Genomic DNA, 16,234 nt, shown 5'->3' with positions numbered 1-16,234 from the left:
CATGCTGACGTCCAGGTGCGAAACCATAGCTGAACCGATGCTGTTTCGTTCCTCAACGGAGCACTTTCCCAATGAAGACTTCGCACGTTTGTGCCGTCGTTTTGCGGGAAAACAGCCGCTGCCTCGCATTTTCTGATGTGCTCGATCGGTCCGTTCCAAAAATACTCGCCGTTACTCTGTCTTCCAATGTTTTCCTGTGTGATTGCAACTTGACACAACAAGGAACGTCCATTACCATAGATCTAGACAACACACTGCACCCATCTGTTAAGAAGTAGGACGCTGACAGAAAAAAATAAATCATTTTCCTTGGACGAGGGAACACGTCTGTCAGGCATGCTGACAGTGAGGAAGAGTCAGTCCTCCTCAAAGTTCAGAACACAGTCTCTGTCTCTGTGGGTCTTAAATGACTTAAACACTCAAAACCAAACGTTCCTTGCCCAGAGAATAAGGAACTGAGCCAGCAGAACAGGGAGCGTGTCACTGTTGGGGATTAAGAGCATATAAACCTTCTTGTTTGGCTTGCCAAGCTTTCAGTGAAGAGCACATCACTTACTGTAATTACAGGCACTGTTGGGGCCCCTGAGCAAGACCCTTAACCCTCAATTGCTCAAGTTGTATTCAGTCACAATTGTAACTTGCTTTGGATAAAAGTGAACATCAGCTAAATGTCATCAGTGTAATGTACCGGTGAATGTGCAAAGAAAACCCATATCTTACACACCTGTTTATGTCACTGATTTGGTTAAACCCTTTGGAGGCACGGCATGTCTAACCTCGGCAGTCCATGTCAAATCAGCAGAGCTATCATCTCGTCTCTGAGCACTGCACCTTAAGGATGACAGCGAGTTCATTAATTCAGCAGCACCATCATTTCTCGGGTGGTTCCTCCAGTCTAACGAGGGACGCATTTCGGTGATACGCTTAAACGTTATCTTCCTTTAACGAGACGGAGAGAAGGAGCATGGCAGGATCTCTGGATATTTGCTGCTGCCACAGATGGCCGAGGCAACGAAAATTCTTAAATCCTTGCTCTTTTGTTTTACTCCGCCTGAAGCGTGAGATTCCGCACAGGCCCCGCGCAATTCCTCCAGAACCTCGGCCGGCGCTCCTTCCACGGACGCGGCCTCGCATAAGATTAAAATCGACAGCTCCTCATCTCTGAGCCATCCACCGTTTCCTTGGTGATGGCCACTGTCCACTCAGGCCTGGGGATTAATTGAAACATCCTCTCATAGCCGAATGTAGCTAATGCATTACGCCACTGGAATGCTAGCCGCACGCCGCCCCGGGGGGGGGTGAAGCTTCAACTGTCAGTCCTTAGGAGAAGCCCCTGGGAGAAGAAAAGACATCTTCCCAATACTGACCCCCCCCCCCCCACACACACACACCAAATGTATTGTGTTTAAGAGAACAATCAAATCCAGCAAATTGTGATGATTCCTGCAAACAGGGGAAAGGCTTAGAAATTCAGCAGCAGCTTGAGAGACTTCCCAAAGAGGTGGGTTTGTTTTACGGCTTCAAAAGAGTTTGTGATAATAGTCCACAGGTGTGGACAGGGCACCTGTGGACTGGCAGGGGCGTGGCCAGTTTTCTGACAGCCGGTTCCTTTTAAGAGCGGCCCAGAAGCCAAATGTTGCTTCTCCGTGTGTAATGTTGACCTCAGGCATGATTAACCGACGAAATCATTGAGACCTACGAGAACTGCTTGGATTTTTACCACTCGAGCGGGCACCCTGACGTTTTAGAACATCTAACAATTTATAGATGAGTAATAGTACCTCGAAGGCAGTAACATGTCGGAAGCCCTTTGAAGGATTTATGAATCGCGGCGATGTGTTCTGTTTTTTTTTTTTTTCCTAGCGAGAACTTTGGCCGCTGCGTTTTGGATCCTCTGAATTCTTCTTTTCTCGGTCTTCTTTTGGAGTCCGGCAGTGGGACTGTAATCAACCATGCTAGAAATAGAGGCACAGAGGAGCTTCTCAAGGGCTCGCGTCTAGAAGAAGTGGCGTAACGTTGGCGTAATGGCGTAACGTTGGCGTAACGTTGCCCACAGACTCTGCATAACCGCGCTAAGACGTTGGATCGTCTTGTAGGGTTTGGCCAAGGGGAAGCATGCAGAAATTGAATAAAAGGGCAACAAGGTTAAGCAGTAGTAGATCAGATATTTTCCCAGGATCCATTTAAAATACAAGTAAGACAAGTATCTGCTACTGTGAAGAATTATGTCATATCGTTTTCCAAACCCCGACTAGCTGCTTGATTCCTGAAGGGTTGTCCTGAAAATCACAAAATGAACCGTCAGTGGTGCCACGGGTCTTTTTCATCCCATTTTTTCTTAAATCCTTTATTTATGTCAACACAGAGTAAAAACACATTTTTCCCTGCCTTAAATAGGACACCACTGTTTCATCAGAGCATTGAACGGTCCTTGTTAACAGCGTAAAAATAAATAAATACCACAGCATGTGTCATGTATCGTGAAAATGTCTTCATGTATCGCAATATAACTTTTTCATTATATTGCCCACCCCTAAAAGAAACTATAAAATTTTCCTCTGCTATACAGCCTGGCTATACAAGGCTTCCTTCCTAATAAGCAAAGCAATGCCATTTCACCGCACAAAAACATTACGCAACAGTTGATAACACCGGAGGGTTTGGCTGAAGTACTCTTAAAACTCAGTCAAAGATAGTTAAATGATCACGGCTCACAGCAGCTCGGCCGGGGTACCTTTCACTCGATTCTGAAACCCCGAATCTTCTCGGATGCAGAGATCAGACCATCTAATGAGACTTTTCGGATGTTTAAATGTTTTTTTTTAAGCAAGGAAGGAATGAACACACATTAAACTGTATCGAAACATTGAGCTGCTGGCATGAAGGCTGACAGATAAGTGAACACTCGTCCATCGACTTTTCTCTGCCCGCCGGACATGAATCAGTGGCTTTCCTGATTGGCTGAGATTAGACTGTCATGCTGTCACTTGATAGGCCAATAATGAACTGTCAGAGGCAGAGATGCTTAAAGACCAATCAGGTCGTTCTAGCCTAAGGAATCATGACTACTGACATGCTAAAATAGGAAAATAACACTCTAATTTCTAACAGGATCCGGAATCCTAGCACACCCGGAGCAGTTTATGGTATTTTAATTGGTGGCTGCATTTTATATTCACCATGCTTACAATGTAACTAGAATGTGTAACAAAATACTGATACTCTATCCCTACATAATGGAAAATACATGCACACTGGGCACAGAATGAGGACAGTATTGATGCGATGTTACATATTATTGTGTGTAATATAATATTTCACATGCACTCTCATAGTTTCACTCCCATCAGCAGGTGGTCACCCGGCCAGCCCACGCTCGGGTAAAACACGGACCCTTTCACCGGCCGTGATCCGATCGGGGGATGCGGCTCGGGCACCGTCCCGCCCCACCGGGCTTGGGTCTGTCCTCCGCCATCACCGGTCAGTGCTCGCCAAGGGGGCAAAGAACCGCGCTGCAATAAAACAACCCACCCCCCGGCCCTAGCACACACACACAGTGAATTGAAAATGGCGAGGGATCGCAGTATCGTGGCCCGACCAAAAAAACGGCCCCCGCCGAGTCTGGACTCCCGTCTGGACTCACAGATGATGAGGATTTCCAGTGATTCTTTTTTGTCACCACTGCTGCAGTAAGTTTTGGGACGATATTCCGTTCTGGATATGTGATCCCCAATCATCCTGGTTTTCCCACAGCAGAAACGCATGATTGGTGTGCCTCAAGTGGGCGTTTCCTCTGTGCTGTGCCCACACGTAATTGGGCCTGTGTGGCTTTATGTCGGCGTTTTCAATTAAATGAAACCATCTCCCCATCCCCCCCCAACGGCCACCCAAATGAGATGACAGACAATCTCTTGCTCCGTACAGGAGATTTTCTCTGTCTCCGACGTCACGCCAAATTGCAGTTGCACACATGGTCGCGTCCAGAGCCCCACGTGGGAGATTGGAGCAGAGTTTCATTACCAGGCTTGATGGGATAGAAGTGTGGGTGTCAGTCGCCGTGACCTTCTCGTAATCCTGCGGCCGGCTCCTCGCAACGACATCCGTGGCGTCGCCCGTCCGTGCTCGGCGCGTCTGTCTGGCTTTGGTATGAATCGGTGCGACGGAGAACGCGCTTAGTTTTATATGGTTTTACCGTGAGGAACTCCCGATCGCCTTCTTCTGATGATCGAGCCACCCAGAAGGTCACGTCTCCGTCTGAAGGAATAGTTTCGAGTTTCAGATGATCGTTGATATTCTCATCGCCGGTGCAATGACTGAGGATGCTGGACCGCGGGGCCACGCGGAGCTGAGGAACCCTGGGTCAGGCTGACCATTTTCAGAGGCTTTCAGACATCCCAGGTATCACACACAGCAAAACCTCTCACACTGATCTGGAATCAGTGTTTGTCTTTCACATCCTAATAAATTATTCAATGGACGGGGGGAGATGATCTCAGACCTGCATTTTTGGCTTTAAAGTGTGTGTGTATGTGTGTGTGTGTGTGTATATATATATATATATATATATATATATATATATATATATATATATATATATATATATAAATTCAAATATATTAGTAGGAGTGACACCTGACAGTGTCACCTGACAGCTGTCTGCAGTTTTCCAGCTACTGCAATGCAGTATTCTGGACTGCCGTAATGTGTTTAGGGGAGAACATCCCCTTCTTATGAAACCATAAAACCATTTCACCATCAAGATCTCCCCTGCCACACCGAACGGGCCGGTTCAGTCCGATCCGATTTCTGCAGCGCACTCTTCGTTAAACATCATGGCAAGGCCGGCGTAAAGAAACGCAGCCATGTGGCGGGCAACGTAGCCACATAGAAAAAGATGAAGCTCAAACAGGCGGAAGAATTATTCACGAGACGAGACGACGACCGAGGTTAAGAGGAGAGGGCCCTGCGGTCGCACGGAAGCGGGAGGCGGCACGTCGGTCCTGCGGCCCGGGCTGCCTGAGCTGACAAGTAGCTCTCGGGGGTGGAGGTGCAGGTGGAGGTGAGGGGGTGGGGGTCTCTGCGGCTCACCTCCCCTGGTTCCTCTCCAACACGCTTCCCCCTCCCCTCCTCCTCTCCTCTCCTCCTCTCCTCCTCCCCCTCCCCTCCTCCTCTCCTCTCCTCCTCTCCTCCCCCTCTCTCCCCTTATCGTGAAACCCTCTCTCTATCACTGCTCCTCTCCACCACCCCCACCACCCCATGTGATCGGTCCAGCCCAGCAACAGCTTCTGTGTGTGTGTGTGTGTGTGTGTGTGTGACAGGATGTGGAGCATTAGGTTACCGCAGTGAGAGCGGATTAGCCGAAGAGACATTGTGCCAGAGACTTGGAGCTCACCATAACACACACACACACACACACAGACCACCAGCATAGCACCCACTCAAGCAAACACAAAAATGGACTGCACAGCCTAAATTAGCCTGGCACTAAAAAATAAACAACCAGTAATGGCAAACTGAAGCTTCTATGTGTGGACGCTTCAGTGTTTACACCTACAGGTTGACCCCTCTACAGAGGCAGGCGTTTTAACACCATGGATCTTAGTACACACGCGGCCTTAAAGAGGTCACGTGGCCTTCAGTGTGACTTGCATGAGATTAAACCACCCAACAGTTAGTTTGGACCACGTTTAGAATACGACTAGATTTATTTCTGCAAGTGTGCGATACAGGCTCGAAGTTCCAAATGGGAAAGCGTTTAAACAACAGGACTTGCATGAACAGCTGCGAACAGCTCTGAACAGCTCTGTACGGCTCTAAAGAATTAAGACCCAGGCTACAGCCATGGGTTTCCTTGCAATGGTTAGACTGCTCAAAAACAATTTCTGCAAAACGTTACCTCTTTGTAACTCCTGCTTCATAAGCTCGGGTTGAACTGTTCTGCTGCCAACACCAGATATTCTATGGTCTATGGAATTCGCCTTCTCATAAAACTGTTCCAGGACCAGCTTCCCATATCCAAATTTGTAGTTTACAAATAAGGCAGGAGAAACCACAAAACTGTTTGGAGAACAGCGCCAGAGATCTGTGAAGCACCATCTCTCACACACACACACACGAGTGTCATGCCTCCATACATCTTACTTGTGCACATTTGCATATTGGAAGTGGCCCTGTGCCGGAGATCCAAGAGGACCCGGTACCTCTGACTGACGGGGAAAAATACTGCCATTGGCCAATCACGGGTCACAGGTCATCGTACAGCCCTTCCCCAGGGTTCAATGAACAGGCAGGAAGCAGCAGGAGCTGCTCAGCTGGATTCTCAGGCCGTCCTCCTCCGCCGAGGGCTTCCTCGCCAATTCCCAGCTTCCCACCTGATGTTCTCTTACCCCAGAGCGGCAGGAAGGGGGGTTGGTGAAGCCCCCTGAGAGGATGGTGATGTAAGGACAGGTGTGGGAGTGTGATGGCTCCAGTGCTAAGAGCTCACGTGGGTAACACATGGGGAGTTTAGGGGCCAGAGGTGATGTGGTCCGATGTATTATGTGCGGCGCATATGAATGGACGACGAGGCAGAGAGAGGGTGAAGGGAGGGAGTGTGTGTGTGTGTGTGTGTGTGTGTGTGTGTGTGTGTGTGGTCTCATAAGTCACCGCTTTCAGGCTGCTGGGGTCAACGTGTGGTCTTGACGTCCTGATGACAGCATCATCTGGACACACTGCACAAGAGAACTGGACGTATAGGTGTAAGCGGTCCATGAGAGTGGTGAGTGAACATTAATGTGCATCTCTCCGTATTTCTAACAAAGTATTAGTAAAGTGACCAATCATAGTCACGTCAAGTGAAGAGTAAAGACCAGACACCCCAGTAGAAGCCAAGATGGCTGGAGTGTGTAATGCTGGAGAGAAAAGGGAGGAGGGGTGTGTCAGAGCAGTGGGAGGGGCTACTAAAGGAGGAGGGGTGTGTCAGAGCAGTGGGAGGGGCTACTAAAGGAGGAGGGGTGTGTCAGAGCAGTGGGAGTGGCTACTAAAGGAGGAGGGGTGTGTCAGAGCAGTGGGAGGGGCTACTAAAGGAGGAGGGGTGTGTCAGAGCAGTGGGAGGGGCTACTAAAGGAGGAGGGGTGTGTCAGAGCAGTGGGAGGGGCTACTAAAGGAGGAGGGGTGTGTCAGAGCAGAGTGTGGGGCTCTCAAGAACAGATCTGTCTGAAGAAGCGAGAGAGCTGGTGCACAGAACAATATCCATTACACATACACACACACACACACACACACACACACACACACACACACACACACACACACACGTGAACAGATGTTATGAGAATTGGGAGCAGAAGCGTCAGGCCTGCTATAGCAGGAGTTTCACCCCTGGTCACTCTAATTATCCACACACACTCCGCATTTAACCTCGACACACAATTCATACAGTATGAATAGGAACCCCACACACCCACAGTCACCTCCGATCTGCCCTGTGTCTAATCTGAAGATCTGATCCACACCCTGACAACCAGTAGACCATTCGCCAAAGAAAAGTAGTCTGGGTGGTAAGAGAGAGAGAGAGAGAGAGAGAGAGAGAGAGAGAGAGACAGAGAGAGAAACAGGGATTTCCTCTGTCTCTGAGCGTCCCGCTGAGGACTTGTCTGACACGGCTATCTGCCGCATTGAACAGACTCGGCATTCACGCGAGAAAGGGACTTACGGTTCAACTTCAAAGGTCCATCCATTTCTGCACCATTTGCCAAAGAGGGGCAGCTAATTCGAAATCCTCCATTTAGCATGTGGAAGGAAGAGCAATCTCCCACCGCCCCGCTCTCCCGAGGTTGTAAAACGCACCGCTTCCATTAAAAACCACAACGGTCTGCTGGAGCCTGTTCTGACTTGATAATAAGTCGTGCCACTCTCTTTTAAGGCAACCGAAGCAGACGAGGAAGGCATTATGGCATAACCGCCGATTCATTTCCCGGCTTTATGATAACAGCAGACGCTGTAATTTATTGTCAGTATTTAAAATCACAGAAAATCTCTTTTTTTTTAAAGTGTATCAGGGAGGACACATATAATTCACAGCTGGGAGGGAGTGTCCCTTCTCGCATACTGTAGCTCTCTCAGTAATTAGTTACAGGTGTGTAATTTGTGATGTGTTTTTGGTTTTTAAAACCTGTTCGTAGCCCGATAGGATGACAGTTCCTTGTGCATTCCTCTTTTTAGGCTGGTGAAGTGTGTATAAGAGTGGTTTGAGCTAAACGGATTGCTTGATTTTACTGAAGTGTTGCGTTTGTGTCTTTTATGAAGGTCTTGGCTGTTTTCATACATTAGAGTTATGCTGTTTTTCACTAGTGTATTGACTGCAGTTTTGATTGATGTGTTTTGATTTATGAGACTCGGTAAAACGGCTTTGGTGTAAAAGTGTTTTATAGGCAGTAATTTCACCTTTGTTTGAGTGTGTGGCGCCCCTGCCGAGGGTGTTGTGGCTACACAGCTCTTACGTCCCATCGCCTGGATAAAGCTGTCCTACTGCTCTTCAGCCAAGGTGATGAGCGAATCTGTTCTTCTTTTCAACTGAGTGGTATATTAAAACAAGCAATGAGACAAATCCCGTTTATTATTCAAACCCTTTGCTTTTTTTGCTTTCTGTTTCCTTTTATATCGGGGGCCCTTAGTGTGGTTCCGTTTCAGTGCCTTGACGAGCTGGATGCCTCTCGTGCGCTGGGTGGTGTGGTTGTTCGGGGCGGATGTGTGACCCGTGTGTGAGGTAGCAAACGGTCCCCGGCAGAGGAGAAGGCAACGTGTCCCCCTGTATGCTGCCAGAAGACTGGCTGTGCCGTTTTAGCGACTTTTTGTACTCTTGAGTTTAAACATATTTATTTAAGGCTTGCACCGATTTGGAATAAAGTAACACGATTCAGTGAATTGTTTAAAGTTTAGAACTTGTTTGCAAGACATCTTTATTTATGAATTGCAAACGTGGGCTATTTAATGGTTGGCGGGAACCGTCTATGAACTTGTTTGTTCGTAAACGGATTCCGAATCGGGAAATCCACATTTGCTACACTTGCATCTTTTAAAGCAAAACTCACTGTGAACGATGACGCACTTATTTGCACTTTGTGCACACTAACATTTAAGAGAGACTCGTGAAAACGTACGCCGTTGTCGTGCTGGTTTCGGCCTGACTTTCCCCCGTCACTTCTACACTGTCGCTCTTTGGCGTGCTCGGTGCTCAGGGGAAATGACATGTTTAATCTTGGCAGAAGGGAATCGCTGCACCATTTCAAATCTCGCCCTACTCCTGCTTGGCGATTTTATTTTTTTTAGGCTGGCTTTTCTAGCAGTAAGGATTTAGATCCCAGTCGCAAATGTACTTTGAAACAAGCTGTCTAGGTGAGCCTGTAGAGAAAGGAAAGCAAACGAACGCTCACCTTATCGTTTCTGGTGGGTCACGTCCTTAACGCTATGACAACTGACAGAATTGGCAGATGGAAGTGACCGGAGAAGCCGAGTAGCTACAGATGCTTGTTCTTCGCCGTAAAATGGCCCCTGCAACGCTTGTGGGGTCATTTCCGTGCATGTAAAACATTTAGGGTTCATTTAGGGCTCGATGCAGTCGTGCCAGACCATGAGCCATAAATGTCTATTCTACACACCTGATCACTTCTGAAATTAGAATGAGGTAATGACAAGTGTTTAGCTAACCTTGCTTAAATCCAATTTTGCTTGCGTAACAGGGGAGTATTTTTTTTTTATTACTGATTAATTAATGTGATTTGATATTTTAAGCCGTGAACAAATGCGTGCCCGAAGCGAAAGGAGGTGAATGCTTTCATCGGTCTTTCACAGAAACATCAAGCTGCACGGTTGTCTATGTCTTGGCACATGCCAGAACAGACGGTCTCAGCTGGCTGAGGAAATGTTAGGATACAAGTGAGAGGTGAAAAACAGGTACCGTTGCTCATTTCCTGGGTCCGCGTGGTTTGCAGGCCCTCTGTGATCAAAGACAAAAGTAGTCCTTGGACCTTTTCAGGACGCCGGAACATCTCATGTTGTTCTTAGAGATGATGGATAAAAAGGAAATCTATCCACACAGCATGACATTAAAAGGGTTATATAATCTCAATCACGGCTTGTGCGTCTTCAGTTTGAGATTCAGGGTCATGGAGCCCAGATTTCTGAATAAGTACTGAAAACCCCAAACATCACAAGTGTGCTGTAAACCTGAAATAAAAGTAACATTTTTAAAACACTCTTTTTCAAAATGTGTACTTCTTATAACGTAATCATGTTTTAAAATCTACCTCTACTATTGGCGATTCTATTTGCCATAACAGGCCAAGTAACTATAATTTAACACGAGTACAGTTTCTCTGTCAAAGGAACAGCACGGATGTTATTTTCTTTTTAAAGAAACAAAAATCTTTCTGCCTTAGTCTACTTTCTAGCACGGGTACTGAAACAGGAACTTTGTCCACCGAATTCATTTAAAGATATTCAGCAACAAACTAATCACATAAACTGGTGTTTTATGCGTATGTATAGAGATTGATCGTCATGTGCCACTACTATCTTGGCCAGAACCCCCCCCCCCCCCCACCCCCACAACAAGAGACTTTTCTTTCCTGGTAAAATAAATGGTAATTAAAAAAAATAACTATTCAGTCAAGGTCAACCATCCGACACTAAGATCAAATCCAGCAGCCTTTATGTAATGGCACTTCAGTATCTTTTAGAGATTCCAATCTCTCTGTATAGATTAGACTGAGGCAATCTAATCTATATGGAGATATATAAAGAGAAGCATAGTTGCCATCAATTTAATTCCCACAGCAGTCTACTTGTGTATACAGCCGTTACAGGGCTTCTTTGAAGCGGTATATTTGCTTTCAGTTTATCGTTACTGCGGTCTGTTCTTCCCCGTGCATTACTCACGCCATACTTTAAGAGCATAGCTTTTTCGATCCACATGTTCAAAGTGTTAACCCATTACAGGTCGTAAGGCAGAGCGAATGTTAACACATCACCCGCTGAGTTCACCACCAAATGCACCCTGCTTTTCTAATCCGTAAAGCACCACTAGCAACGATAACACCCTTGGCTACCTCATGGCCTTCCCGCATTCGCATTATAGACGTGCGACTGATCACTATAAATATCACTACAGTGACAGTTACACTGGAGTACTGTAGTTACAATTTGAGAGCCTGTCCTGGAATCGTCCGCCCAGATGCGAACGTGGCGCTCTCCTGTGAGAGAAGCGCTCCCATTTTAAAAAGGGAGATCACTCGAGCAAAGCGCTGGCGCTGGTCTCTTCCCAGTTGATAATGCAAAGCCAAACATCTTTCACAATCTCTTTTAAGGTTACTTAGCGAATAAGGCGGAGTAATGCGTGCTTTTTGAAGGTGACAAAGGTCTAATGTAAGTGAGGGGCCCACTTTAGTTTCACGGCGAACTGGCGCACAGCGAAATAAGTAATTAAGTGAAAACGTAATCGCGTCGGATGCGAGCGAGCGCGAGAGGGCCTTGGCACGAGCCTTTGCGCAGATGTCGCTTGTTAACGAACTAATGGCCTAATCGCAATCTCATATGCGCCGCAGGATTCGCTCGTCGATTAAAACGGCAAACACAAGCACCTGGAGGAAGACGGCAGGGACGGAAAACGCAGGCTCGCCCGACGGCGCGCGTTCGATGAGGAAACAACCGACCACACAAAATGCGAGGTGCATGAACGGAAGAGTGTTAAAGAAACGGAAGAAGAGAGGGACATTTCGATGCAGGGTGGGTGCGCGGGCGGAAAAAGAAAAGAAGAATGGGCAATGGGAATGTCGGAATGAATGATTGCGGTGGTGTTCCCAGTGTAACATCAGGGTGCCTGATTTTTGTGGATTTCCGATGTAGTGAGAGGGGATTGTGGTGTAAAGAACGGCCGCACGTTAACGTCTCAGACTTCGAGGACCGTTTCATCATCTTCGGCACGTGACCTCTCGAGTTGGCCGGCGTTCCAAAGGGGAATTTCTAACGGAATTTCAATAACCGATGATCCCTGCGGCATTCCTTATTGTTGAGAAATTCCAATGAAATTTAAGGGAGCACCGCCAAACGCCAAGGGAACACGTGCAGCGATACGACGGGGGCTCGGGTCGCCGTGAACACCGTTCTGGAATGCCAACTGCGCCCCTAAATCAGACTGTCCCCTACAGCAGTTAAATGCAGCAGTATTTTTTTCTGTTCTGAGAATGCCACATGTCAGAACACGCCATGACGAAATATGCCCAACGCTGGTGCCCAGAATATGTAAATAGTAAACTGTCAACATGGACTAAAACAAACACCATGATGAGTGATAAATCGAGTCTGTCTTCTTCGTCTCTGCACATTTCTTACTAGATTTGCAGTATATACATATGTGTGTATACTCTCCCTCTCTCTCTCTCTCTCTCTCTCTCTCTCTCTCTCTCTCTCTCTCTCTCTCTCTCTCTCTCTCACACACTCACACACACACACAAACACACAAATCAAGGTTGGAGTGAACACCTCGACAGACTCCCCAGCTGTGAAGACGCGTTAAAAAGCACCAGCAACAAACCCTGCGTTCACAGCTAACGCGGCCCCCCTCCCCCACACACTTACACAGCTCGGAGCTTCGCGGGCCTCCAACGCAAGAGGCCAAAGTAGAACCAAAGTGATGCACGCCACGCCTGATGCCAGGGAGTGTGCGAAAGTGGCCTCGCGCAGCACGACGCGAGCGTTCCAGTGTTTAAGCGCAGGGCGCCGTATGCGCTCTGTGCACGTGTGCACAATGCAGCATGCAATCGAAGAGTGTGCGTGTGGACATTAGGCTCCAGCTTCCATCTCTCTCTCTCCCTCTCTTTCTTTTCTTCTTCCCAAGGGTTGCAACCAGCAATGTTCTTGTATCTCATTCATCTCAATTATCATTGAACTGACAGACTGCTGCTAGTTAAGAGAACACAATAATCACACATACCAGCCTGCCACACACACACACACACACACACTCATACACACACACACAACAAACAAATACAAAAGTTGCAATAAAAACGTTTAATTTCAGACCATCTGGTGGAAATCTGTCTTGTGCCCTGAGAACTCACACTCTTATCTCAGGAGCAGCTGGGTACAGTGTGAATCGAGTCACCTGGGTATGATATGAATCAAATCACCTGGATATAATGTGAATCAAAAGCCCCTGTGTATGATATGACTCGAATCACCTGTATATATTATGAATTGAATCACCTGGGTATGATATGAATCAAATCACCTGGGTATGATATGCATCAAATCACCTGGGTATGATATGAATCGAACCACAGATACAGGGAATCAGCACCAGATCCACGCGATCCCACCAAAACCCAGACCCTGCAACCTACATAACCAAGTTGCTATAGCTACAGTTTTGAGTCGAGGATCACCGACGCCACATTGGACAAGGAAACCCCGAGGCGAGGCGAGGCGAGTGTGTTAGCTTAAGTGTTTGGACACAACTTGTCAGGGGGGCTGATTTATTGCCAACATTTCCTCATAAATAATGGACGTATCAGTAAAGTCGATTAGCCACTGCTCACGTATAGACACAGTTGCCTACTCCACTCTCCAGTGTGCATTTCCTCCCTTGTACTTTAATTAGCCGCTGAAAACAGGAGGCTTCCCTGACCGTTAGTACGAAGCGTTACTGTGAACCGGCTCTCTGTGGTTGAATGCTGCAAAGACACACTTGCACATACCTTGTCCTTTGTGCAGTGGGCCTTGACCTACGTGTATAAGCCCAAGGTCATTGATTCATTATGGCGTCGTCAGTCAGGGATCACCCCCAGGTCCGGACCCTTCCAAGATCTGACTAGTGGCTGCCGCGGATCACTCGCGGAGGGCGTTCGGCAGGGGGTCGCCGGGGTTGTTGCAGCAGTGAATCATAAATGCCGATATTTCCCCTCACTCAATTACAAGGGCCAGCCAGAAAGGGCAGGGGGCGGGGCCAGGGGCGGGGCCAGGGGGCAGGGGGCGGGGGGAAGGCTGAACAAAATCCATCTGCGTGCTGCAGAGGTGAGGTCACATGACTGCAGCATTGCGGCTCAGGCTCCTGCAGCCAATAGCATTCCGTCGTGTCCCAACATAACCACAACACGTTTGACAACACAAAACACGGCAACATTGAGCACAGCGATGCAAACACACAGTGCAATGCAACGCAAGGCATCACAGTGCGACAGGATGCTATATAATGCAACACATATCCAGCACTCAATCATAATAATCAGACCTGACCCCCTCCCAGGGTGCACAACACGAATCGGGTAATCAAGGCCTTCGCACAGACCAATATAGCTCAGTCTGTGGTGATCGGTCTACACTATAAATAATCTTTTATTTGGAGTGTCAACGCAAGCCGTGAAACTTAGCCCACAACTAGACCCGACTTGCACAAACCCGTCTCTGCGAGCCCGGAACACAAGCGTTGACCTGTTAATTCACGCTTCAGACGCGCCCTCCAGAGCACCTGCCGCCTCCGAACGGCATCTCTGCTTTATCCTCGCACTTATTTTTAGCAGATTCTCACAGTTCGCTCCCAGCGGGCCTGCGCTGGTTGGAGGTATTTTTGCCTCCCAGTGAACAGTGTTCCTAATGAAACGCCGAGTGACCGTCAGCTGTGAAACGCGGGGGCCTGGCTGCCCGTCCTGCCGCGCGTTACGGAAACTGACGGGGCCCCTGTGTGGAGCAGCGGAGGTGACGGTGCAGGCTTGTTCTGGTTGCAGTCTGACAGAACGCCCTCCGTCACCTTCTGGCTGCCGGTCAGCCCTCTCCTGCCGTGACACGTGACCCATGACAGCACTCTGATTGGCACGCTACTCGCACGCTTCTCCACTGTCCAGCCCAAAACAGACACACACAGCCAGCGAAGTTTAATGTCTAAGTCCAGAAAAAAAGCAAAACATTCTACTTCTCACAGATACTACGAGTTTGTTTGTTTGCTTTGTTATCGATCTGCAGCAGTGCCGTGGCAACACACGGAGGACTACAGCACACGCGCGCGAGGCTGCTGCGATTATCAGCCCGACAGCCCGTTAAACTAATGATGCACTCCGTGAGGGAAGTCGTTCTCCGAGCAGACGGGAGAAAACACTCCCTGCGACGCGCCAGCCACAAAGGTAGGAGAAAGCCAGCCAGGACCACACCAAGCTGCCCTCTCCATTCCTCTCTGGATTCCTCTGAGCCGGATCAGAAAGCCCTGCTATGTAGAGCATGCCTCTCCTCTCGCAGTCTAATTTCTCTCGAACTTCTGCGAGACGGTGAGTGAGCCACTCCACCGAGCTCCCTGAGATGCCACATTATTAGCGAGACATAGTTTTCATAAAGTTCAAACATCAACCGCGCCAATAAGAGGCTGTTTGGAAGGTTTGTTTTCCCATGCATGTGTTGACCCCCCCCACCCGCACACACACACCCCTCCCCCCCACTAGCCGGATCTCCCGTGGGTACCTTAAGCAGTCGCACTGAAGGCAGGAAGGCGGCATGGCACAGTTTCCGGATGGTCCAGTTGAGAGGCCGCGGAGCGTCCAGCTGGTTCATCGCTCCCGGCCGGACATTCCCGGTGTCCGGAAAAGGGCCCCACATCGGGACGGCGGCGGCGTGCAATCGGCGTCCGGCCAAATCTCGATCCCACTCCACTCAAAGAGCATGACCCTCGCTCGATCCAGACGGGAAGACCGCACACGCTGCTCGACCCCCAGCCCAACCCTCCCCTCCGCCCACCCCCCCTCCCGCGTCGAGCCCTTCGCCTGGACCCCGGGCCCCGCTGTGCAAACCCCCCCCTCGGGGCGCCCCGCGGATCCGCAGGGCCGGGGTAGGAGCTCCAGAGCGTGCGGGGGAATCCGGAGTGCGCGCGCCGGAGGCGGCAGCTGGAGAGGAGGAGGAGGAGGAGGAGGAGGAGGAGGAAGATGCGCTGCGAGAGGAGAGGTGTCGGGAAGCGTGCGCTCCAAAACGCACGGTGGGAGAATGGAGCGCTAGAGAAGGGAGCCGTGCGCAAGGGACAGCTCAGAGGGGAGAGGGAGAGGGAGAGAGAGAGAGTGATAGAGGGAGGAAAAGAAAGAGAGAGTGAGCAACAGAGGGAGGGACAGAGAGAGAGAGAGAGTGTGAGAGCCGGAGAGAGGGAGAGAGAGAGCGAGAGTGATAGAGGGAGGGAGAGAGAGAGAGAGAGAGAGTGTGAGAGCCGGAGAGAGGGCGAGAG

At 49.0% G+C, this 16,234-nt stretch overlaps 1 protein-coding gene across 1 annotated transcript in view; it reads right to left on the bottom strand.

The window, feature by feature from the left end:
* trpm3 (transient receptor potential cation channel, subfamily M, member 3) overlaps positions 1-15,719 on the bottom strand; it is a 79,309-nt gene extending 63,590 nt beyond the window's left edge. The window contains 1 exon segment of the mRNA XM_035526094.1: positions 15,487-15,719. Within this exon segment, the coding sequence (XP_035381987.1) occupies positions 15,487-15,621 (135 nt within the window). The 5' untranslated portion in view covers positions 15,622-15,719.
* Between the last annotated feature and the right edge of the window lie 515 nt (positions 15,720-16,234).

The sequence above is a fragment of the Electrophorus electricus genome, chromosome 5 (assembly GCF_013358815.1).
Source record: "Electrophorus electricus isolate fEleEle1 chromosome 5, fEleEle1.pri, whole genome shotgun sequence".
NCBI lineage: Eukaryota > Metazoa > Chordata > Actinopteri > Gymnotiformes > Gymnotidae > Electrophorus > Electrophorus electricus.
The sequence above is the reverse complement of the archived record's forward strand: the minus strand, read 5'-3'. Positions and strand labels throughout refer to the sequence as shown.